The sequence below is a fragment of the Vipera ursinii genome (assembly GCF_947247035.1).
Source record: "Vipera ursinii genome assembly, chromosome: 4".
Classification (NCBI taxonomy): domain Eukaryota; kingdom Metazoa; phylum Chordata; class Lepidosauria; order Squamata; family Viperidae; genus Vipera; species Vipera ursinii.
Window position 1 is genome coordinate 19,841,586 of NC_139514.1, and position 24,725 is coordinate 19,866,310.

Consider the following 24,725-nt stretch of genomic DNA (forward strand, 5'->3'; position numbering starts at 1 on the left):
TGTTCATAAATATTCTCATCCATTTTTGTTAAGTCTGCAACTGTTTCAAGTCTGCATCCATTTAATCAAACAATCTTCAGATTCTGAATCGTATTTCATCAACAGTTCTTAATTAAGACCCAGCATATGTTTGGAACTGCACGTTATATAAGATTTTTGAATTTGTCCTCAGAACCTTGTTTCTGCTATTTTAAATGCTATATACTACTAACTTGAAGATAACGAACCCAGTCACTTCAGTCTTGCAATTTGAATAAGTTATTAACCAAGAGTTTGAAGATTTTTCCCCTAAGAACAAAATGCACAACTGATGAGTGCCACTGCAGTATTACTTTTACTGATGAGAATGAATTCACGAACTCACTTCACCATGTTGAAAAAGTTCCAACTCTTCAGGTAATTGGAATATGTTTATGAAATAGATTTTTAGAAGAAATAGTAAATTTTGAGTTGTCAACATGAGAAAACAACATAGGTGTAAAGGGAAGACCAATATGTGCAGCAAGAAAGACAGAAAATTCCTCCTTTTCATATGAAGTTCAGCTAGATCATCGGCTTCCAACCTTTTCTATACCCCGCACCCATAGAACGCTTCTGATATATTCTCGCACCCCTTACAAAAGTTCAAAATAACGGCAATAAATTATGCATATACACTAATTTTGAAAACCCCAAGTTTTCGCACCCCCTGGAATATCGTCTTGCACCCCCCCCCGGGGTTCAAGCACCCCCGGTTGGGAACCCTGAGCTAGATAATTATACCATTTCTGTGATATCAGATTCTGTCATTCACATTAACAGGAGATCAGATTTCTCAGTAATTGAGTTAGTTGGAATACAAGAACATTCTTAAGGTTCTTGGAACTGAATTATTTTATAGATATGATTACCCGGGTCCCTAGTAATGGACATTCAGATGGAAGACATTTTATACAGTGTCAGGTCAGTTATGGGAATCCTTTAAAGACTTATCTACATCATTGCCAGTAAGATGGTTTATACCCTGAGCACAACCACTGTCAGGTTGAGTTCTATAACTGCTTTTGAGATTTACATCAAGGAAAATAATTGCTTATTTATTAGTTTGTTTATTTATACTTTGGATTTCCAAGGCCTCACTCACCAAGCACTTTGTTCATAACTATCCAATGCAGGTGTTTTTCACTTTTTGCAGTAATATATATCAGTCCGCTTACTGAAAAGTCCATCCTCTTCAAGTGGCAGTTCTACTTTCTTGCTGTCTTCTTTCAAAACACTGCCCTTTTCAAATGTGCTTGGCAATGGAAGGAATGGTTTTTGTAGTGACTATTAGATTGCTGCCTTTATCTGTGGTTTTGACAGATGCAGAGTTAAGCCAGATAGATGCCAGTTTTTAAAAATCTTAAAGTAACTAGACCATATTCTCTCCCAAAGGAAGAGTAGATAAGGTGATCCAGAAAAAACTTAGGAATGTCATTTTGTTCCACCCAAATTGCATCCCTCACATTGGCATGATGTGAAATGGGTTTCCATTGGGCTGCTTCAATTACAAATGAATTTGGTGCTGTATATTGAAATAAGAATTGGTTTTCATCTTGTAGCGATTTATATAAACATTTGTGTTAGGAGACATTGCTTCTGTCTCAAAGCCTGTTTTGATTTCAGAGGATTATTCCCAGAGTGTAGGCATCCAAGTAAATCGCTTGAAAGACTGTGTCAGCTCTTTTGTTTTCCTAAGCTTTTTGATATGTTCAGATATTCATAAGCCTAACTGTTCTTTGAATGAGAAACCTTATGGATCGGTTCTGCCACTGCTGGAATTAGGGAAGAAGAGATGGAAGAACTCCTTGAGATACACTCAACTCTGAATAATAATCCTCAAGCCCCAAATCAGTTGGGATTAAAGTGACCAGAAGCGAAGTGGGCAATAGCACAATTGGCAAGTCATTAAATATAGCTTTACCTGGTCTACCTTGTCAGCTGGTGGCCTTTCTTGCTTCTATAATTTTTGTCAGGCAAAGAATGCTGACAAAAATTACAGAAGCAAGAAAGTGTACTAGCCTATGAGGGTGGCAAGTGAAGCTGTATTTAATGATCATCTGTACACAATAACCAGTGATAAGTTTCTTGAAAGTGAACAAGATTTTAAGGAAGCCCTATACAAATCTGAAAAATATTGGAAGAGGTTGAACACAAGGATATCAGAATTTATAATACTGGAGCAAAAAAAATTGTCCCACAAACTGAAAGTGGTTATTCTTGAAATATCTTTTGTGCTGAATTAGAACATTTTCAAAATTATCTATTGGGCATTGTTTTTGAGCAACACACCACTTAGTTTGGTAATAACCTATATTTACAGCTCAATTAAGGCACAGAGATTTATGTTTTTTTTAAAAAAAGGTTTGGTTTTCTGCTGAATTTCACTTCAGGAACATCTCTCCTAAGGGTCCAGCATTAGCCAGATATGGACTCCACTTGCCTTGGTACCACTTTTCTATATTTGAAATGTCCCAATGAAATTGTTCAATGTGTTCATCACTGAATACACTAAGACTGGGGAAAAGTCCAAGAAATGAAATTTCAGTGACGTGTTCCATCCCGTGGCTTGGTACAACTTTAAGGGATCACTGCTTCATGATAGTTTCCTACTTTTATGATTTCCAAAAAAGTTTTTACAACTTTTTTGAAAGATTGCCAGGCAGATTTTTCAACTTCATATAACTTTTCATCATTTTTAACATCCTATATCAATTTTCTTATCTGTGGATCTATAGAAATGTTTTCTTAATTTAGCATCAGTAAACCTGGGAAATTTGATCCTTAAATGCATGAAACCAGTTCCTGTTTTATCCATTGCTCTACAGTAACAATGTTTTCATAAGTCCAAGTTCAATGTCCAAGACGAAGGAAAACCTTTTTAGGGTCAACAAGTGGAACTTTTATCACATTCTCATTTTTTGGAACAAGTAAAGTACACTTTGGCCATTCTTTTTGAATGCAGTATTTTTTTCTTCTGTTCATACTGTCCCATTCACACACAAAATGACAATACTTTGTGTATCCAGGTGTACGCCAAGCATAAGTGCAGAGACCATCATATCGCCACATTTATTCCATTTGTATTTTTCATATCGGATCGTTTCAAAAGTAATTTCATGTGCTACAGTTCTTAAATGTTAACAACATGGGCTAACAATACAGTAATTTATTTCTGCTGTGACAAGATAACGTTCAAATTAACTTTCCAGAAGTCACATGCACACATTGTGTTCATAGCCAAGAATTTCTTTAACCAATCAACTTTACAAAACCATCTTGGGAAAAGGAATTAATTCAATTCATCATCATTGCATTTAAAATAACAGTCTGATGGTCTTTGGGGCTCTATCCAAACAACAGGAATGGCAAATGGCCTATGGCATGCTAACCATCTTAGAAGTCTTAACACGTCATCCAGCTGGCATCCAGTTTTTATCTTGGACACCCACTTTATAACCAAAATTCATAGTTTTTTGGGTGTGTGGGTGTGTGTGAATGATGATGGCTTCATTTCTGAGATTTACATAGTAAATGACTGACTACATAGCAGAAATATTACATGATTTACATCATATTTAACTTGACTACAGAAGACATATTTAAATTGTTTCACTGAGCCAGATGCATCATCCCAAAACCGCATCCACCCCATTGCCGGCAATGCAGCAAAAGCTCCTATACGTTGTCCAACGTCATGTGATGTTGCGAGTTTGACATGTCTGTAATAATCAGCTTTTGTTCAATGATTCTTATAAATATAGTTAACATTATAATACCACAATGTGTCTAATTGAACAGAATAATAAAAGGGGTGACAAGAAAACTAAGCCTGATAGAAAAGAACTGATTTTCTTTGAAATTTAGCTTGAAAAAAATCAGTGTAGAACATTCGTTACAGACCACATAATTGGTTTGTTGCTGATTTTGAGAAGAATATCAAAGTTTTCATAGATCTGAGCTAGTAGATACACAATCTTGCAAACTGGATCAAATTGGTGATCCTAAGGCAGAGGAGTTCAAATTAAGCATTTGTAGTTGGTCAACAATCTGTCAAGATTTCAATATTGAAACAGATTTTAAAGTTTGGTTCAAAGTTAGTACAGGTAGTCCTCAGGTTATGACCAAAATTTATATTGCTAAGTGGGACATTTGTTAAGTGATTTTGCCCCATTTTGCAACCTTCCTTGCCACAATTAAGTGAATCAACCCAGTTGTTAAATTAGTAACATGGTTGTTAAAGGAATCTGGCTTCCCCATTGACTTTGCTTTCAGAAGTTGGCAAAAGCTGATCATGTGACCCCAGGACACTACAACTGTCATAAATATGAACCAGTTGCCAAGCATCCAAATTTTAATTGTGTGACCATGGGGATTCTGCAGCTGTCATACTTGAAAAATCATCTTTACAAAACCATCTTCATGAATCATAACGGTCATAGGTTACCTTTTCAGTGCCACTGTAACTTTAAACAGTCACTAAACCAACTGTTGTAAGTCAAGGACTACTTGTAACCTAATTTGGAAGATGAACTATGGAAGTAAACAACTGTTAACAGAAGTCTAGATTGTAAATAGACTAAAGAAAGGATGGCTGCAGAACTAACCAAAAAGCCAACAGCAGTGCTTTTTCCTGCAAAAATGTCAATTAGCTACAAATCTTACATCCTTTGTTTGATAAAAATGCAGTACAGGAGAAAGGGTGTTCGCTTATTTTCACATGCACAAAATGGTGCTTTGAAGGCCAATGACCTTGCAGAGAACAGCTAGGTTTAAAGGCAAGTCCTTCAAATGTTCATTCACAGCAACTTCTGTAGTCTTTTTGTACAAGATAAAATGATGTTAGATAGCAATGAAAAAAATTAAGTAACCTAACCTGTTCTCAGAAAAAAGCATGTAAAATGCTCCCAATCACATGGTAGCTGTGAAGGCTGAAAAGAGGAGAATAATATTGTTTTAAGAAATAAACAGTGAAGGTTTACTTCCCACTAAATATCTCCACTCTTTAGTCCCTGAATGCCTTTTCAGCACAGATGCAGAACTCAGTATGATAAAGAAGTTATGATGAAAAATAAATACCAAGATTATGCTATTCAATTAGTCTGTGATGACTAAATTCCACCATTCTTCCATCTTGCACATTTGGGAAAAAAAAGGGTTTTCATTTTGCTTTGCAAAATGTTACTTCTGTATCCCAGAGGTAAATTGATTCAAGAGCAGCTTGGAAGACAAGCTTTCATTCCTCAGCTATATTCTCATAACATGCAACACCAGTCTTTCCCAACCTGTTTCACCCTAGATGTTTTGAACTACATGCTCACCCAGCACGAATCAATACTTCTACAAAATTGAGGAAGGCTATGGCAAGTTATGGTCTGCTTTGTCAATTAAGCTACAGTCAATTGGATTTATACAGCATAAAAGACCACAGACAAGCAAATCATCTTTTGGATTATTACGTTTTATATATACCTGTTCTTACCCCCCTCAGTGTAATGATAGGTTGAATTGCATTTACACAGTCTTGAATGCAGAAATTTCAACAACAAAAAAGGACCCGAAGAATATCTGGAAATACAGGTTTATCAGTTTTTAATTTATAAAATACTGTTCCTTACCACTGCTAGTTTTACTTTGTTAAAAATCGTCAGACCTCTCTCTTGTCTTTTAAGGTATTCTTTATAAATGCAGTCCATTTTGGTGTTATCAGCTGTGAAGGCTTTTATTAGACTGTCACAGTCATGCAGTTACATTAGAGATGCCCTTAACTAATTTTTTATTAACCAAAAACCATGTTCAGGAAACAAGCTAATCTTAAAATAAATTGATTTTTATAAACAGATTAAATTAAATAGAGTATTAACAACTGAAGCTGTAAAACAGACAACAGTATTTAAAGAAGAATAAAGCAAAGCAAGCCCTGGGCTTTTCCATAATGTATTTTCTTAATTAGATTCCTGTTAATCAACTCTACTTTTTGTTTAGAAGCTTGAGGTAATATACCACCCCCCCTATTTCTCCTCAGAACAATAACCCTGAAAGGTAAGTTGGGTTGAGCCTAAGTGGCTGGCCAAAGTCACTTATAGAACTTTGATGCTGAGAATGGACTAAAACCTGGTTCTCCCCATTCATAGGCCAACAATTTAAACATTATCCTACACTGACTGTCATTGGTTATTGTTTCCTGTTATTGCTCTGAAGCATTCTTTTGTCTGTTATCCATACGGAAGTTTTCAGACATGTATTCTGACACATCCTATCCAAGTAATCCTATGGTTATATCTACTTAATAGAATTAATTTCTTCTGTTTGCTATATAAGCAATGTAGTCTTTTGAGAGTCCTAATATTGGAATGTATTCTAGTATGTCAATATTAGGGACTTTTCTTTAAAACTACTTTCTCCTGTGTAGTATCTTCCAACCAGCTGAGATTGATGGAAGTATAATTTAACATACCTGAAGGAGACATAACAGGGAAGTCATCCTCAAGATTCTTAAAAATGTGTTTTTTAATTATTTGATCATTTTAAGCATAATTATGAATAATCTTAAGATAGCAGGGACCTCAGTGTCCAGTGCCCATCTTTTCCACTTTGTTGGTATAATATTGTTAATTCCAGCTGAAACAAAACCTGTGGATCTCTGTATGCAAGTTTGTGTGTATGCATATATACATATGTCCACTAATCAGGCTAGAACAAAAAAGTAATTTCATATTGATGTAATTAATTACTGCTTATTAAAATAAACTGCATAAAAATGTATCTAAATTTATAAAATTAATTGATTCCATGTGCCATTCCTTATCAATTCCTTCTGTATTTAAAGAGAGTCACCACTCCCTGCATATAGACATGTAAACGTTTCCTGCCTTTGTTCAAGGAGAAATAGCAAAAAGGAAAAATATGATAGGGGGTAAAGAAAGTGATGGGGTGGAGAAAGTCAACTAAACAGAAAAAAAAGTTGAATTCATCAGACATTTAGCACTTCATAAGTAACTGCTTATCTTCGAGCGGAATCTGTACTTCAAAAGCATCCACACTTTGTAAGAACTCCACCTGCAGCCATCTGTATTTCTCTGCATTTATTTATTTTCAGCAGCAAATGTAAAGAACTCCCCCACCATTCACAAGTAAAATACTTTAGAGAGGGGAGGAACTTACCCTTCTAATCAAGTAACTTTAATATTATCCAACCATCTTCTTTTTCTGAGTGGTTTTCGTTTCTTCATGAAGTTGTTTAAGCAGCGTCCAGAGCTTTTTGCCAAGGTGCTTAACAGTTTTTGTTCAGCAATATTGAATAAACTAAAATAAGAGACTTAGTGATATATTCTTCAAGTAACAAAGCTGAAGCTAAAAGGAGTTACCATTTGGTTGCAACCATAGCTGGTGTTGGAGTTTCTCTAGCTGAGAAAAGCAAATCTGGATGTCTTCTTTCTTTGAGGTAAGAAAATGAGCATTCAGAGTTAAATTTCTAGATACCATTTAGAATTCAGTTTCAAAATGATATTACACAAGTTAATTTCATGCTTTCAAATATAACTTGGGCTTTATGGCTGATCCTGTAATTCTTTATTATATTTTTTCACACATTACAATGCTTTCCCCCCCTTCCTCAACATCTATACAGATAGTTCATTTCAAGGCTGCCCACTGCACCACATTGTTAAGAACTCAGTTATAGAGTAGTTAACACTTATTTGTGAAAGGGAGATACCAAAATACCCATACAAACTTAAGTGTCTTAAATGTAAACCTACATTAACCATGTATATGCTTGGGCATTGAGGTGCAGCAGGCATGGATGTGAATGCGATGTGCTCCCTCACCCCATTGTATATTTCAATTTTATTAAGTATATGTGAATAACACTCGGATGTATGTTGATGGAAGGTTTAGCAAATATGTGGCATTGGGAAATAGTGCATAAATTCCTGCTTGCTTGTTGAATGAGATTAAGTCAGATATAATTAATATAATTATTCCTTTTGTATTGTTTATTTGCTTTTTTAGAAATATGGCAAATTAAACGCTTGTACTGGTTGCAGAGTTCAGTGCAGGTTTTTTGACATGACACAGTGCATAGGAACTAATGGATATATGGAGCCATACTGCTCAACCACATGCATGAACACACACAAATCAAAATATGCAAAAACACAAAGTAAGTGAAAGGGGTGGTGTGTCTTTATCAACAGATAAAATACCTTTCCAAAATAGAGAAATTGTGTTTCACTTGTTGCTTCTATCTGGTTTTCTTCTTGAGAGGAGATAGATGTCCACATTATATTTAAATTATTAGAATACGGCTCATATGAGTTAAATAATTTTTTTTAATATAATTAAAACATGGAGTATTAATATTTCAGCTCATGTTTTCAGCCAGCTACAACTTTTTCAACTGTTTTTAATAGTAACTCCACTATTGGTTTGAATGTATTTTAGTATTGTGATACTTAATGTCAGTGTACATTGGCCAGAAATATCAGTAGTACAATATTTAAGGGTGTGCTTTGCTAGAAACAATATAGTCACATGATTTATGTAATTAATTTGTACTTTTTAATACACATCTAATTTGTACATTAATCATATAGTGTTCAACCCTAAAAGGGGATAGTCTGGTAGGTAGGTATGTAGATTAGGTAACCATATAAATACTGTGAGTTTAAACTCTACAAACTTTTTTAAACTCTACAAAGTCAGGTGAAACAAAGTGTGTGTGTGTGTGTGTGTGTGTGTGTGTGTGTGTTATAAAATTAATAAAATTTAACATAGTGAAAAATGTACATCATTTTATTGGAAAGTCTAGGTTTCATACACCATTCCCTATGATTTTGGTCATCAAAAACTTGTTCATTAATTATAGTTTTTTCTATTAGCAGTTGTTTTGTTTGATTTACTCCTGAAAAGGTTGCTTGTGTAGGAATAAATGATTCAGCTTTCGCTGTACTTTTAATAAATGCTAGCTTTGTCACTTATAACCTGGAAATTTGCATTTATTTATTTTTTTGTATACTACATTTTTCTTTTAGGTTTGGGAATTGTTTGCCAATTTTGTAAGCGAAACTTTTTACCTCAGTATCAAGCCACAGTGCCTGATGGAATACTGTACAACTTTTGCAGTTCCAGTTGTGTAGCTAAATTTCAGGTTAGCTGTTGTGTTAAATCCCTTCTTCCCTGGATATGTATTATTCCGTGTGTATGTCCTGTTAGGTATTCTTAGGTGGCTAATATTGTGAAGCCACTTTTTACTTAACAGCTACTCTTCACAAATAAAATTCTTTGTGTATCACTTACCAATAAAGACCTTGTTAAGCTGTTATCAGCATAGCATATATATAAGGAAGTGATTTCCAAAATTCAAAGACTGTCATTAGTGTTTTCTTCTTGAGGCTGTTTGAATGCTATTCTGCTTATTCTGAGAGGTATGTGGCTAATGTTTGAAATTTTTATTCTCTTCCTTTTAAAAAAAAAGATAATTTAGCACATGGGTAATCCTATGAGTACTTGAATACTGTATATCAAGCTATTTTATAATCACTACAGGATTTTCTGGCTTGGGCAAGAAGTAAAAAATTAATTCTTTCCTTATTCCAGTGAAAAAGAAACTTTAATTTTTGGATTCCTTCTACTGCTAAAATAGAAACATGTGTCTAGCTTACTGACAAATCCTGTTCCTTTCAGGGATTACATTATAACAGAACACTTAATTGGTTTTAATATATTGATTGCCAAATAGCTGATATTTTAAGATGATCACATGCACATATGAAATAAGATTGCCATGTATTTATACTGCATAACAGTTTATGTACTGGCGTTCTGAAGGCCTTTCAGTATTAGATTTATACCACACCTTTTATTCAGCAGCTACCAATGACCAAGGTAGGTAGGTTACCTAAAGTCATCCGGTGGTATTCCATAGCTGGTGGCAGTTTAAAATTTGGGTCTCCCTGCCTCTAATTCAACATTTTAACCACTCTGCTATGCTGCATTTCTCCTAGCATTATTATACACTATTTCAATTGTAAAATAAAATCTGGGGAAGAATTAAAAAAAGTGAGGAGGGGGGGTAAGGTAGAGTATGAATTCAATAATAGATAAAATGAATGTGTTTTGAGGATAGATAAAAAAAACTGCAGCTTCTTAAAGGTTTGCACCAGTTTTTACTGAAAAAGTACAGGGTGTGGGTTTATCTACAACTTCCAGGAGCATAAATTCAAGCATTCTTTTATTTGAACGTATACATCGTGATAGTTTTGTCTGGATCTGATACAAGCAAATCTAATTTTGATGTTATTTTTGCCAATAGCTTTGTATAAATGAAATGGAAACATAATACAAACATAGAAAGAATAGAAATATCCCATGGTGAGCTGATGTTTTGATTGGTGATAGGTGTAAGCTAGTAAAAATTAAGTTCTATTACACATTAGAGAGATTGAGGTATCTTTTGTAGGAGAATCAGCAGGTTTTAAAACTGTTTAATTTTGGCTGGTTTTATTGGAAGCTTTAATAGTCAACCATGGAAGTGATTGTTGATTTCATCTCCAGATTTGACTTAGATTTATTGCAACGAGCTTTAACTTGAACTTATATCCATATATCATCCTTACTATATTTAAGATGAATGTTTTGTTAAGTGAAATTTTAGTTCAAGCACATTTTTGCTGTTTGGGGTTTTTGGACTAAATTATATTGGCAGACCTATATCTTCATATCAGTACACATTGATGGGTTTCTCTTGAAATGGCTGGAATAATTTAACCTGCACTGCCTTTATACCTGTAATCTTTAATTCCTTTTCAACTAATGCTGTTTTATCTCAAGCATATGTAGCTTCTTTGTACAAACTGAGGAAAATAAGGCATTAAACAGTAGTACTCTTAATTTTTAATCTTTTGTCAGCTTAAATGTCATTTCAGCTAATTTCTCACTTATTTTTATATGTATATTTCCAGCCTAAATTTCCTTCTATTTCTAGACACCTAAGGTAGATTAATTTCACATGTTCCCAGTGGTGTACTGGAATTAACATAATTCTAGCTGTTTTGTAACATCTTTATTAGCTATTTTGATTATCATAGAAACTGGACATTGTGGTTACAAATGACTACATATAAAGTAATTTTATGGGATAATATTGTTTCAAATGCAAATATGGAGAAATACAGATAGATCTCGACTACAAACACAAGTGGAACCCACATTTCTGTCATTAAGCAATATGGTCTTTCAGTAAAAGGTAAATATTTACCTTTTTTGCCTCAATCAAGCATATCTGGCTTTCCCCATTGTCTTTGTTGGAACCCCTCTTGGAATGTCACAAATAGTGACCCTGAGGTACTGCAACCATTGTAAATGCATACCAAGTGCTCAAATTTTAGCCCCATGACCACAGGGACATTGTAATGGTCATAAGTGCGAGGACCAGTTGTAGGATATTTTTTTCAGTTTGTAACTTTGAATTAAATGAATGGTTATAAGTCAAGGACTACCTGTAGCTCTCATTTGATGCAAGTGGCCTGTAATACTTAATTTTATGTGATGGAAAGGCAGGTAGTCTTTTCAGTGGAAGATTCCTACTCTGCAGATTGAAAATGCACAGGTAAAAGTAACATTATTTGTTATCAATATATTATTGATAGCCATATCTCATGTTCAGTCTGAACAGATGATAAGATGGAAGTGCTTATATAATGTTTGAAAGATCTGGATGGGGAGGAACAGACACTGACTGAATCCTTCTAAGACAGAGGTCTTGGGAATGTGAGCACAATGATTCCAGGGAAATTTTATCCCTGACTCTGAACAGAGTTATATTCCATCAGTCAGAGATAGTCTGCAATTTGGGAGTTCTTATAGGCTCACAGCTTCTGTCTGAAAAATAGGTGACTCTATGGCTAGGAGGGCTCTTGCACAATTATATCTTGTGCACTTATTGCAATCATTTCTGGACCAGTCACTTATGTCCTAGTACCCCCCCTGCTTAGACTAGTATAACATTAGGAAACTAGTAGTATTAGGAAACTAAAATTGGTACAAAAACTGGACCTTGGACAAGGATGATTGTGCACTGATAGATTTGAATATCTCCCTCTTTTTGAAGCATTGTTTGCAACCTGGGTGCATTTCTAGATGCTGGTTATAACCTCTGGACTTATATTGTTCCAGACTTAGTTATCTGAGTTAATATCTTCTGCATTTATTTATCCACCTAATCAGATCAAATGTGGTCAGCTTCCTCCAGGTCCTGTCACTATGAAATTGTCACCTAATAGGACCCCAGAAGTGGTATTTTCTGCAGTTACCCACATTCTTTTAACTCTCTCCATTCAAAAATTCAATCAGCCTTCTCCCTCTTAAGCTTTAAAAAAACTTTTTAAGCTATCTGTTTGTCTAATACAGAAAAAGTTCTCTTGTATTTGAAAGTTTTGAGGTGGTTGGCGTTTATATTTCTTTTGCTTTCATCTGTTTTGCTCTTTTTATTTTTATATATGTTCTGGAGATTACAAATCATATTGTATTTGAGATTATTAGCTGCCTAGAGTCTTTTGGTTTGGGCAGCAAACAAGGAGAATGAGTGAGTGAGGAGTGAATTGAATTGAATTGAATTACAAATGCTGGTGCTTTTTGAAAAACGTAAGAAATCCATTCCCTGTGTAAGATACACTAATATTCCCTGTGTAAGATACATAGTTTGATGGTTCCAAAGATACTTCTACTATTTTTCATTCGGTCACTACTCACTTTCACTTTACATAGACCAACTAATAAGAAATTGAATTATTAAAATTATACATGAAACGCAAGCACATATGCTGATGATTTTAAGTGTGTATTGAATGATGAATTGGTGTCATCAAATTGGTGTGAATTCTTAGTGATTTTATATATTGTATAGATTTTCTCCCAGTCATCCTGGACCTTCTGATCTTCCAGTGGTTCTCTCATCACTGTTCTAGTTGAGTCTATCCACTGTGCTGTTGCTTGTCCTCCCCCCCCCCACTTTTCCCAAGATTTTAAAAATGCTGATTATATAAAAACTAATGGATTGCAATCAGTCTGAGTCATACAAAGTTGGCTTTGGCAAATGAGCAGTGGAGGATTTGATGGGTCTTTTGTTTATTAAGTTCTGATTTCTTATTTTTTTAACAAAATCTCAATTTGTTCATTTCCCATATCTTGGGGTAGACTTTTCTTATATATTGAACATGCTATGCATCTAAAATTATTATTAGTTTTTTTCACAGTCAGCAAAATCCAGATGTTTAGACTGGATTTGTCATTCTTATCAACCCTTTTGAGTCTTTTATCATTATTATTGTTCCTTGCACAGTCAGATGTTTGGACTGGGGATTTGGCATTTTTGTCCACCTATATACAGTTCTGTGTATCTGGACATGAATGATTAAGCCCACACTATAATATTAGTATGTGAATAACTTATGTTACTTTTTAAAAATTATTTTATTTAAAATGTTGGTGTGAGAGCAGTGATCAATCATGTTTAAAGTAAAAAATAAAATACAGTTTTGGCAAATGTGTGTGTGTTTGTCTATATGATACCAAAAATTACAAGGAATTAATATAGTTTGAAAGGAAAAAATCAAATGAAATATAGGTTACATATTGAAGAATCGTTCTCTGTATTTCATATTTCACCATAGCCTAATTCCCAGCTCATCTTTCATATATAATCCACATTCTCTTGGCAACAGTTGCTCTTCTAACTCCTTCTATGTTAATTAATTCTGCTCTCTCAGACAAATACTTTTATTCTCCTCAGCTTCTTCTTATATGCATTGTTTCTCCTTTGGGCTTACATTAATATTTGTTCATGTTTATCTTTGCCTCTAACATTCCTTTGACTCCCATTGTTTAAAATTTGAATTTATGGCTCATTTGTGGTAGGGATCTGTGGTCTACCTTATATGGTCTTAAGTTATATATACATTGATGCATTGATAATAGAGTAAGCTTAGAAATCCAGTGGATTGTCCTTTTTAGAATAATGGAATTAAATGTGCAAAGAAACTAATGAACATTAGGCACTAATTCTTAAGTAGATTGCTATGTTGTTGTCCTGGAATGAGTTGTGTATCTTAAACATTTTTTTTCCAGACTCTTAATGTACCATCTTCAACCAATGGCCAGTTTGTGGCTCCAAGTGATATTCAGTTGAAATGCAATTATTGTAAAAATACTTTCTGTTCAAAACCTGAAATACTGGAATGGGAAGTAAGTAAATGATACCATGATACGTTTTTTTTTAATTGCATGCAAATTAATTAATTACAAATTGTTCAGCTTAAATAATATGGTTCATCCCTTAATATTTCATGCATTAGCTATGGTTGTTTTAATTAATGCTTTTTAGCATTAATTAATGCACCAACCATTTTCTATTTTTCTCTTTCTTGTAGCTGCCATTTGTGCCCCTAGACTGATTAGATTCTCAGGTCTCAGAAACCAACCAGGATTATTTTTTTTATTTATTTACAGGGGTTTATAGGTATTTCCAATACATCAGGACTAATCCAGACATAAAAAGGAGTCAGTTCTCATTTGCTGTGATTATAACATTGAATAACCATAGCTTCATTTTGATACCTGTTGTAATTATTCACATCAGTATATTCTACATGTATGCAGAACAGATTAAGAACCTTTCAGGATTCAAGAATTTAGACAAAAGATCCATTCCTTTACTTCCAGTACTTCCCTTAGGCATGGCTCTCATTCAACCTTCAATTACTATTTCTACCAAAGCAGTAGCACATTCCTTTGTATTTATTTTACATCCAATTGAGGATTTTAGAGTTGTAAAACAACAAAATCACACAGCTATCAATAGAAATAAATCAAACATATCAACAACAACAGGAATATCAAACCAAACTCCTAAAGATGTATAGTAGGAAATCAAGTTATAGAAGTCATTCATTACGGAAACTTGGTGGGATGAAACACACATCTAGAGGGATTTAAATTATTTAAAAGAAACAGAGGAGGTGGAGTTGCTCTGTTTATAAGAAATATCTACATCTCTACAGAAATAGAGCACAACAACGATGAAAACTGTCTGGAATGCATTTGGGTCAATATAAAGGGGGTGGGAAATGGCATTACCATAGGTGTATACCATAGGCCACCCAACCAAACAGAGGAAATAGATGAAATTTTTGCTAGTCAGCTAACTAAGGTATGTAGGAAGCACATCACAATAGTAATGGGGACTTAAATTATCTTGACATCAACTGGAAGACAAACTGCACCAAGTGGAAGATCAAACAGATTCCTGACAAACCTAGCAGACAACATTGTCTGCCAAAAAGTAGAGAAAGGAACTAGGGGATCAGCCATATTGGACCTAATTCTCACTAACAGAGATGAAAAGATAGAAAGTGTTGAAGCCAAAGGAACCTTGGGGGGGGTAGTGTTCATACAGTATTGGAATTCAATATTATGCAAGCCCAAACAATAGGACACAGTCAAACTAGAGTCTTGGACTTTAAGAGAGCTAATTTCAATAAACTTAGAGAGAGCTTGGGAAGGATTCCATGGATGAAAATCCTCAAGGGGAAAACAACTCAAGAAGCTTGGGAAATTTTGAAAAGTGAGATTATAAAAGGCCAGTCTAGCACAATACGAACAAAGAAGAAAAATAACAAAAGTGGAAAGATGGGCACATAACTAAGGCAGAATATCAGCAAATAGCCCGAGCCTGCAAAGATGAACTAAGCCTGGCGACAAAAGTCAAAAATAACCCCCAAAAAAGCTTCTTTCAACATGCAAACAACAAAAAAGTTAAGGAAATGATTGCTCCATTAGTGGGAGAAAGTGGCAAGAAGGTGACAAGCAACAGGGAGAAAGGTTTTTTGCATCTGTTTTTACACAAAGGGAAAAAACAGTCCAACCTATCAAAAACAGCACCATAAAAAACAGATTAGAAACACAAGTTAAGAGAGGCAGGAAAATTGTAAGTGAGCACCTGTAAGTGAGTTCAAATTACACCCCAAGGTTCTGAAGGAACTGGCAGATGTGATATTAGAACCACTGAACTATATCTTTCAAAGATCCTGGAGCACTGGGGAACTACCAGAGGACTGGAAAAGAGCTGGTGTAGTTCCCATCTTCAAAAGGGGGGGGGAATGGATCAAGGAAACTACACGCCTATCAGCCTGACCTCAATACGTGGGAAGATTCTGGAAAAGATAATCAAGCAACAAATCAGCGAACACCTAGAAACAAAGTCATTACCAAAAGCCAACAGATCATGCAAGACAAATCTTACTGCATTCTTTGACTAAGTGTCAAAATTAGTGGACCAGAGGAATGCTGTGGATTTAATTTACTTGGACTTCAGTAAGGCATTTGATAAAGTAGACAACCTCCACCAACAAGCCTTGGTGGAGCAGTGGGCTAATGCCTCCTTAAGTAACACCAGCTGCCTGCAATTAGTGCAGGTTCGCATCCCACCAGGCTCAAGGTTGACTCAGCCTTCCATCCTTCCGAGGTAGGTAAAATGAGGACCAGATTGTTGGGGGCAATTAAGCTGACTTTGTAATAATGCCGCTTGGGGTGTGTGTGAAAGCCCTAATAAGCAGGCATATACATAGAATGAAGGCTACTGCTAAGTTTGTAAAGCCGCCCTGAGTCTTCGGAGAAGGGCGGGATATAAATGGAATTTAAAAAAATATATATATTTGATAAGATAGAAACATGTGAGTTAGACAGCATCACCATCAGATGGATTCGTAGCTGGCTGACCGGCCGTTCTCAGTGTATGGTCCTCAATGGAACAGCATCTACATGGAGGGAAATGTGTGGTGTATGTAGTGGGATGCCCCAGGGCTCTGTTCTGGGCCCAGTGCTCTTCAACATCTTCATTGACAATTTAGATGAGGGGATAGATGGGGAACTCATCAAATTTGCATTTGACACCAAGCTGGCAGGAATAGCCAACACTCCAGAAGATAGGATTAAAATACAGAAGGATCTTGACCGACCTGAACATTGGGTGTAATCTAACAAAATGAAATTCAGTGGTGAAAAAAGTAAGGTTCTACATTTAGGCAAGAAAAACCAAATGCACAGGTACAGTATAGGTGGTACCTTGCTCACTAGTAGCAACTGTGAGAGGGATCTTGGAGTCCTAGTGGACAATCACTTAAATATGAACCAGCAGTGTGCTGCAGCTGCCAAAAAAGCCAACACAGTGCTAGGCTGCATTAACAGAGGGATAGAATCAAGATCACGTGCAGTATTATGTTAATACCACTTTACAATGTCTTGGTAAGGCCACACTTAGAATACTGCATCCAGTTTTGGTCACCACGATGTAAAAAAGATGTTGAGACTCTAGAAAGAGTGCAGAGAAGAGCAACAAAGATGATTAGGGGACTGGAGGCTAAAACATAAAGAACGGTTGCTGGAATTGGGTATGTCTTGTTTAATGAATAGAAGGACGAGTGGTGACATGATAGCAGTGTTCCAATATCTCAGGAGTTGCCACAAAGAGGGAGTTAAGCTATTCTCCAAAGCACCTGAAGGCAAGACAAGAAGCAATGGATGGAAACTAATCAAAGAGAGAAGCAATCTAGAACTAAGGAGACATTTCCTGACAGTTAGAACAATTAATCAGTGGAACAACTTGCCTCCAGAAGCAGTGAATGCTCGAAGTTTTTAAGAAGAGACTGGATAGCCATTTGTCTGTAATGGTATAAGGTTTCCTGCCTGAGCAGGGGGTTGGACTAGATGACCTCCAAGATCCCTTCCAACCTTACTACTACTACTACTACTACTACTACTACTACTACTACTAATAATAATAATAATAATAATAATAATAATAATCCTTATAAAACTGATAGTCTTCTAAAAATTTCAGGAGAGGACATTTTATGAAATCTGGAGATAAACTGTTCTAAAGTATGGGGCTATAGCGAATATTTATCATCTTACTGATTTCCTCCCTACCATTCTTTATTTAGAGGAGAGTTTTCTAACAGGCCTTCCAAAGCTTTTTCTGATCAGATGGACAGATTCATTCTAGCAAAGCAGTGCTAGATGTTCTTGCTATACAATACAGGTCTTTTAAAAAAAGTCATACACCAGCTGCTTCAAAGAAAACACAACTTGGTCCAAAATAACTGCTGAGAATGACATTTTTAATATTTATTGATGAACAGCTTCTCAATTTTGGAGAGATTTATTTTGGGCTTATTTTGTCTCATCTAGAGACTTGATGGATACCAGGCACTGGTTCAAGCTTACAATAGCAGCTCTGGTATGGCCCAGGGTAGCAAAGTAAACGTGAGAATAATCTGCATCCTGATGTTAGTTTTTAAAAACAGATGTTCTAATGTTCAGAAATACCAAAGCTGCAGTAGTAAACATCCCTCATCAAACTGGAATATTATTTAAGGAGAGGACCATTTTGTAAAATTCTGCAAGCACTGCTAGGCAAATTACCTTTCTTCCTGGAGATCCTTTATGGGCAAGAACTAAAGACATTTAATTTCCCACATGAAAGACACAGTGCCCAATGTCTTAATGTAATTTGCAAGATTGATTGTAACTTGGCAGTGGTATGTATAGATGTGCCAGGGCACTTGTCTTTGGACTCAGGTGCTCTTATGCAGTTGCTACAGTAGTTCCATGTACCATGTTGAGAATTTGTACTGGATGACAAACAATTGCCTATCCTGTTCCAGGATCCCCTTTCAATTGAGACACAATAGTCATGTTTAGTCTATGTGGCAGTGTAGGCAGCATTCGACTTAGTGAATAAATAATAGAAGAATCCTTTCTTTAAGGACCTTTAATTAGCAAGTTTGCACAAATATCATCATTTCTCCTTTGGGAAAAGATGTTTTTCTTCACCCATTTGCCAGATAATAGCAGGTTGTTAGCAAAGACCTTTGGCACAGAAGCCACTAATATACTGTAAGCCAGGGGGAAAAAATCAATATAATTAGGCACACTGCAATGCCTGTGGCTTAAAGCAGTGACAATCTCTCTTAATGCTTGATGCCCTGGTCTGATAGAATGAAGGCAAGATCAAAACCATTTCATTTGATGGAATGGTTTGTTCAGCATGATAGACAAGGCGTAGGAAATCAGTTTTAAGTCTACTGCTAGATACCTTGTTTAATAGTATCCTTGGTACTGCACATCATTTTAGACTTCTCTGCTTTCCACTGCTCTTGCCTCCTCCTCTTTCCCAGATTGAAGAGATTTTACCTCAAACTGCTTAGATTAGAATAAGACTGACACTGAGTGCCAATCCAGCATGTGATCAGCATTTCCCAATGGGCCCATTGGTCTGCTTTAGTTTAACTGCAGACAATTCATTTCAAGCATTTGTCAGCTGTGTGTTAATTTTGAGAAATTAACTTTTTTGCAGATGACATTTGGGATGTCAGCAAATAATTTGATGTGCTACATCTGTATATATATATACATATATATATACATATATACACACACACATATATTATATATATATAAGACAAAGGATTGGACTTCTCAATATGGGTCTACCTTATTCTATCTTAGACTATTGTCCTCATCAGAGTAATTCAGTTTTCTTGCATCACTTGTTAGTATATTGAATGGATTTAATATTTCTTTTCTATTTTCACTACCTCCACTAGTTATGCGGATTTTTTCTTTGTTTCTTGCAATATTGTGGCTTTCTCATGCAAGTCAATAATTACTTTTCAGTTCAGATGGCTGAATACAAAATGGCTTTTTTGGTTGGCATTTCTTCAAGAATATAGGAAAATCTAGTGTCTGTGAGTTGATTCTTTGCATCCAGATCTTTTTTTCCTATTATTTTTCTTTTCCTGAAGAAGGCACTTAGAAAATTCAAGTATGGCCAAAAATACTCATTTGGCATCACCAGTATGACCTTTAAGCAGAGCAGGAGGAGCTGCCTTGAATAGAATGATTCTATTATCCATTGCTGCTTGAAAGTTCCCATCTACTACTATTCCCTCCTTTTGTGAATTACAGACGTCATAATGAAGAAATACTGGTTATTCACTGGTAACTATGTTTTTTTGCTTCTCATTCTCCATCTTTCCTCCCTTGTCCTGCAGCTTTATTTTGATTTGTTTTGCACTTGGGTTGCCAGACTCAGGAATCTGAACACAGGCTACAACCAGGAACATTTACTATAGTTCGAGAAGCAGGTTCCCACCAAAATTCTTAAGCTCTGTAAGGTTTGAACTTATTCAACATAGGTACCAAGTCTCTTGGTGTGAATTCACAAATGATCTGTCAAAATGTAACAATTACGGGTAAATAACTAATTCTTTTCTTTGGTTAAAATGAAATATTTTTGTTGAGAGTAAGGAAGACAAACGTGATAGAGATAAGTGAGATCTATTATCAAAACAATGAAGAGAAAAACGAGCAAAAAAATATACAGAAGCAGCTCAGAAAGGCACCCCTAGTTCACAAAAGGGGGAGGGAAACAGCACAATCAGACTTGCGAAGTTCTCGTTATAGCAACTTTCAATAAAGAAAAGTCATAGTCTTTCTATGGTGTTGATTGCTACTTGGAGGAGCTGATATAAATCTTACCACAAGATTGTGGTAACAGTCTTGTGCAGGTCATCTTCCTTATTCTCTACAATTTTGCTATTTATTTATGCAAAATCTGTGTTACATTATTACACAAAGCCTTGTTACTTACCAGATTGTCTACTGTGGCATTTCTGTTTCTTTAACTAGAACAAAGTGTACCAGTTTTGCAGTAGAATTTGTTCTGATGACTATAAGAAGCTACACTGTATAGTAACATACTGTGAATACTGTCAAGAGGAGAAGACTTTGCATGAAACGGTAAAATTTTCTGGTATCAAGAGACCATTCTGTAGTGAAGGTATGTTGAGTACACGATTGCCAGTATAGTCATGTAGCAGTATAATAAGGAAACAAAAAATGAGTTGTGCAGAATTATTTATATTGGTGAATTATGCACCTCAGTGGCAGTATACAATAATAAAAATACAAAACCCAGTATAAAGTAAAACCAAAAATTAATAATGACAAAACAGATTATTTAAAATAGAAACTGTCTCAGATTGTCTTAACCTATTCCATAACCACAAGGATCCAGCAATATTAGCAAGTAAGTGTCTGGAGTCCAGTTCATGTGTAAGGGATGAAATGTCATTTATTTTAAATTGAAGTCAGTATTGTCAGCTACTTCCTCATATGTACTAATGAAGCCGCACTGGAATGCTATGTACATTTCTGGGTCACCGTTATACTAAAAAGATGCTGAGACCCTAGAAAGTATGCAGAGTAGTGCAACAAAGAGGAATTGTATGATAAATGGTTGAGCAAGCTAGCCTAAGAGAGGGCTGTAAAATATTGTATAGCGGTATATAAGTCTAAGTGCTATTGCTAATAAAGAGAAGGATTGGGGGGAGGGGGGAACATGATAACTGTCTTCCAATATTTGACGGGCTGTCACAAAGAAGAGGGGTTGACTTAGTCTCCAAAACACCAGAGGACAGGACAAGAAGTAATGGGTGAAAGCTTCTAAAAGAGATCCAGTCTAGAAGTAAGGAGAAATTTTCTGACAGTGAGAACAATTAATCAATGGAATAGCTTGCCTCCTGGAGCTGTGGGTACTTCATCACTGGAGGTTTTCAAAAATAGGTTGGATAATTATTTGACTGGGATGGTATACAGTTGCAAGAAAAAGTATGTGAACCCTTTGGGATTACGTGGAGTTTTGCATGAATTGGCCATAAAATGCGCTCTAAACGTCATGTAAGTCACAACAATAGAAAAACACAGTCTGCTTAAGATAATACTACACAAACATTAGCTGTTGTCATGTTTTAATTGAACATAAGATGGAAACATTCACAGTGCAGGGTGGAAAAAGTATGTGAACCCCTAGCCTAATGACTTCTCCAAGAGCTAATTGGAGCCAGGAATGAGCCAACCTTGACTCCAATCAGTGTGATGATATTGGATGTGTTGCTGACAGCTGTCCTGCCCTTTAAAAACACACACCTGTTTTGGGTTTACTGGTCTCAAGAAGCACTGTCTGATGTGAACCATGCCTCGCAGAAAAGAGCTCTCAGAAGACCTACAATCAAGAATTGTTGACTTGCATGAAGCTGGAAAGGGTTACAAAAGTATCTCCAAAAGCCTTGATGTTCATGTGTCCACGGTAAGACAGACTGTCTACAAATGGAGAAAGTTTAGCACTGTTGCTACTCTCCCTAGGCGTGGTCGTCCTGTAAAAATGACTGCAAGAGCACAGCGCATAATGCTTAATGAGGTAAAGAAGAATCCTAGAGTGTCAGCTAAAGACCTACAGAAATCTCTGGCACATGCTAACATTTTTGTTGACACATCTACAATAAGGAAAACATTAAACAAGAATGGAGTACATGGGAGGACACCACGGAGGAAGCCATTGCTGTCCAAAAAAAATATTGCAGCACGTTTGAAGTTTGCAAAAGAGCACCTGGATGTTCCACAGCACTACTGGCAAAATATACTGTGGACAGATGAAACCAAAATTGAGTTGTTTGGGAAAAACATACAACACTATGTGTGGAGAAAAAAAAGGCACAGCACACCAACATCAAAACCTCATCCCGCCTGTAAAACATGGCGGAGGGAGCATCATGGTTTCGGGATGCGTTGCTGCCTCAGGGCCTGGACGGATTGTTGTCATTGATGGAAAAATGAATTCCAGAGTTTATCAGGACATTTTGCAGGAAAACGTACAACCATCTGTCCGCCAACTGAAGCTCCGCAGAGGATGGGTGATGCAACAGGACAATGACCCAAAGCATACAAGTAATTCAACAAAACAGTGGCTTCAACAGAACAGAATACGCCTTCTGGAGTGGCCCAGTCAGAGTCCTGACCTCAACCCGATTGAAATGCTGTGGCATGACCTAAGAGAGCGATTCACACCAGACATCCCAAGAATATTGCTACACTGAAACAGTTTTGTGAAGAGGAGTGGTCCAAAATTACTCCAGATCGTTGTGCAGGTCTGATCTGCAACTACAGGAAACGTTTGGTTGAGGTTATTGCTGCCAAAGGATGGTCAACCAGTTATTAAGTCCAAAGGTTCACATACTTTTTCCACCCTGCACTGTGAATGTTTCCATCTTATGTTCAATTAAAACATGACAACAGCTAATGTTTGTGTAGTATTATTTTAAGCAGACTGTGTTTTTCTATTGTTGTGACTTACAGGACGTTTAGAGCGCATTTTATGGCCAATTCATGCAAAACTCCACGTAATCCCAAAGGGTTCACATACTTTTTCTTGCAACTATAAGGCAGAGGTCTCCAACCTTTTGGGCACCAGGGACCAGTTACATGGAGAGAGTTTTTTCCACGGATCGGAGGGGGCGTGGTTTTGTGTGCTGCCTGTATTCCGTGGGTGGGGCTTTGCTTATTTGTGCACCCCAGTTGCTGACATGACACGGCCCGGTACCGGTTCATGGACCGGAAGTTCGTGACCCCTGGTATAAGGTCTTCTGCTTTGAGCAGGGAATTGGACTACAAGACCTCTGAGTTTCCTTCCAGCCCCATGATTCTATGTTCTATATACTCATAATGAAGTGACTCCCTAATCTGTATTTATTTTGCATATACATTTTTAATGCAGTCACTGTTACAGGCAACAGAAGCATACTTGAGATGTCCTATGGCCTATACTCACATGCACAGGGCCCTGGTGGGACAGGAAAAGTAGCTGTAGATGGATTACAAAGTCATTGTTTATAAACAGTTATAACTGCCTAGCGTAAGCGTAATTTATGGGACCCCCTTTGCATAACTTACGTTGATATGGTCCAAAGGAGAAATGAGAGTTTGCATTAATAAAACATCAGATTTTGTACATAATTTGCAGCAACCCCATGTTGCTGCCCATTATTTCTGCTTTCTGTTGGATCTGGGGCTGTACATAGTGATTTAATAGTTCATATATTTTACACTGCTCTGAGACTATTTTATCACCTTATGTTCCTGCATTACAATGCAAAGGGTGGAAATGAGATTTCCTTGAGTTCTTATTTCAAACCAGGGTAATTATATACTTAGAAAATCCTGATTTAAGTCTATAACTGCTTATAAAATGAAACAATAATCTTGAATACCTTGCCAATTCCATTTGGGTGGGTGTTTTTCCTCTTTTGCTACATCATCAGTAGATTGAGTAAAAAAAAGACTGACATCAATCTCACTGGAAACAATAGAACTATTTGTACATGAAAAATACTACAATATTTTGTTTCTTTAACAGTGCTAGACTTTGTTTACACTGGTGTTCCTTTAGAGCTAAATACCTTTTTATAAGGGTTCAAAATAAATATATAACTGAAAATATCCACAGCACACTTTTTACTTTTTACCTGGATACAAGTGAGTATATAAATACAGTACAGGAAGTCCTTGAGTAATAACTATAAGGGGCAGGCTTGTGACTGACTGAATTTATCATATCTCTTTGCAGCAGTTGTTAAGTGAATGCCATCACCATTAAGCGAACCAATGGTTAAATATGGGCTAGTTTTGCCAAAAACTGAAGTAAACGCCAGTTTTCAGCAAAACTATCATAAAACATCATAGTGACTGGGGACACCTCAAATGATCATTGGAACTTCGAATCCAGGTAGTAAGTAGTCCCTGTGAGGTCTGTT

The 24,725-nt window shown here is 36.1% G+C and overlaps 1 protein-coding gene across 1 annotated transcript in view; it reads left to right on the forward strand.

Moving 5' to 3' along the window:
- ZMYM2 (zinc finger MYM-type containing 2) overlaps window positions 1-24,725 on the forward strand; it is an 88,130-nt gene that overhangs the window by 38,477 nt on the left and 24,928 nt on the right. The window contains exons 9-13 of the mRNA XM_083362605.1: window positions 5,521-5,598; window positions 8,032-8,182; window positions 9,054-9,169; window positions 14,146-14,262; window positions 20,767-20,917. Coding sequence (XP_083218731.1) covers window positions 5,521-5,598; window positions 8,032-8,182; window positions 9,054-9,169; window positions 14,146-14,262; window positions 20,767-20,917 — 613 coding nt within the window. The remainder of the gene's footprint in view (window positions 1-5,520; window positions 5,599-8,031; window positions 8,183-9,053; window positions 9,170-14,145; window positions 14,263-20,766; window positions 20,918-24,725) is intronic.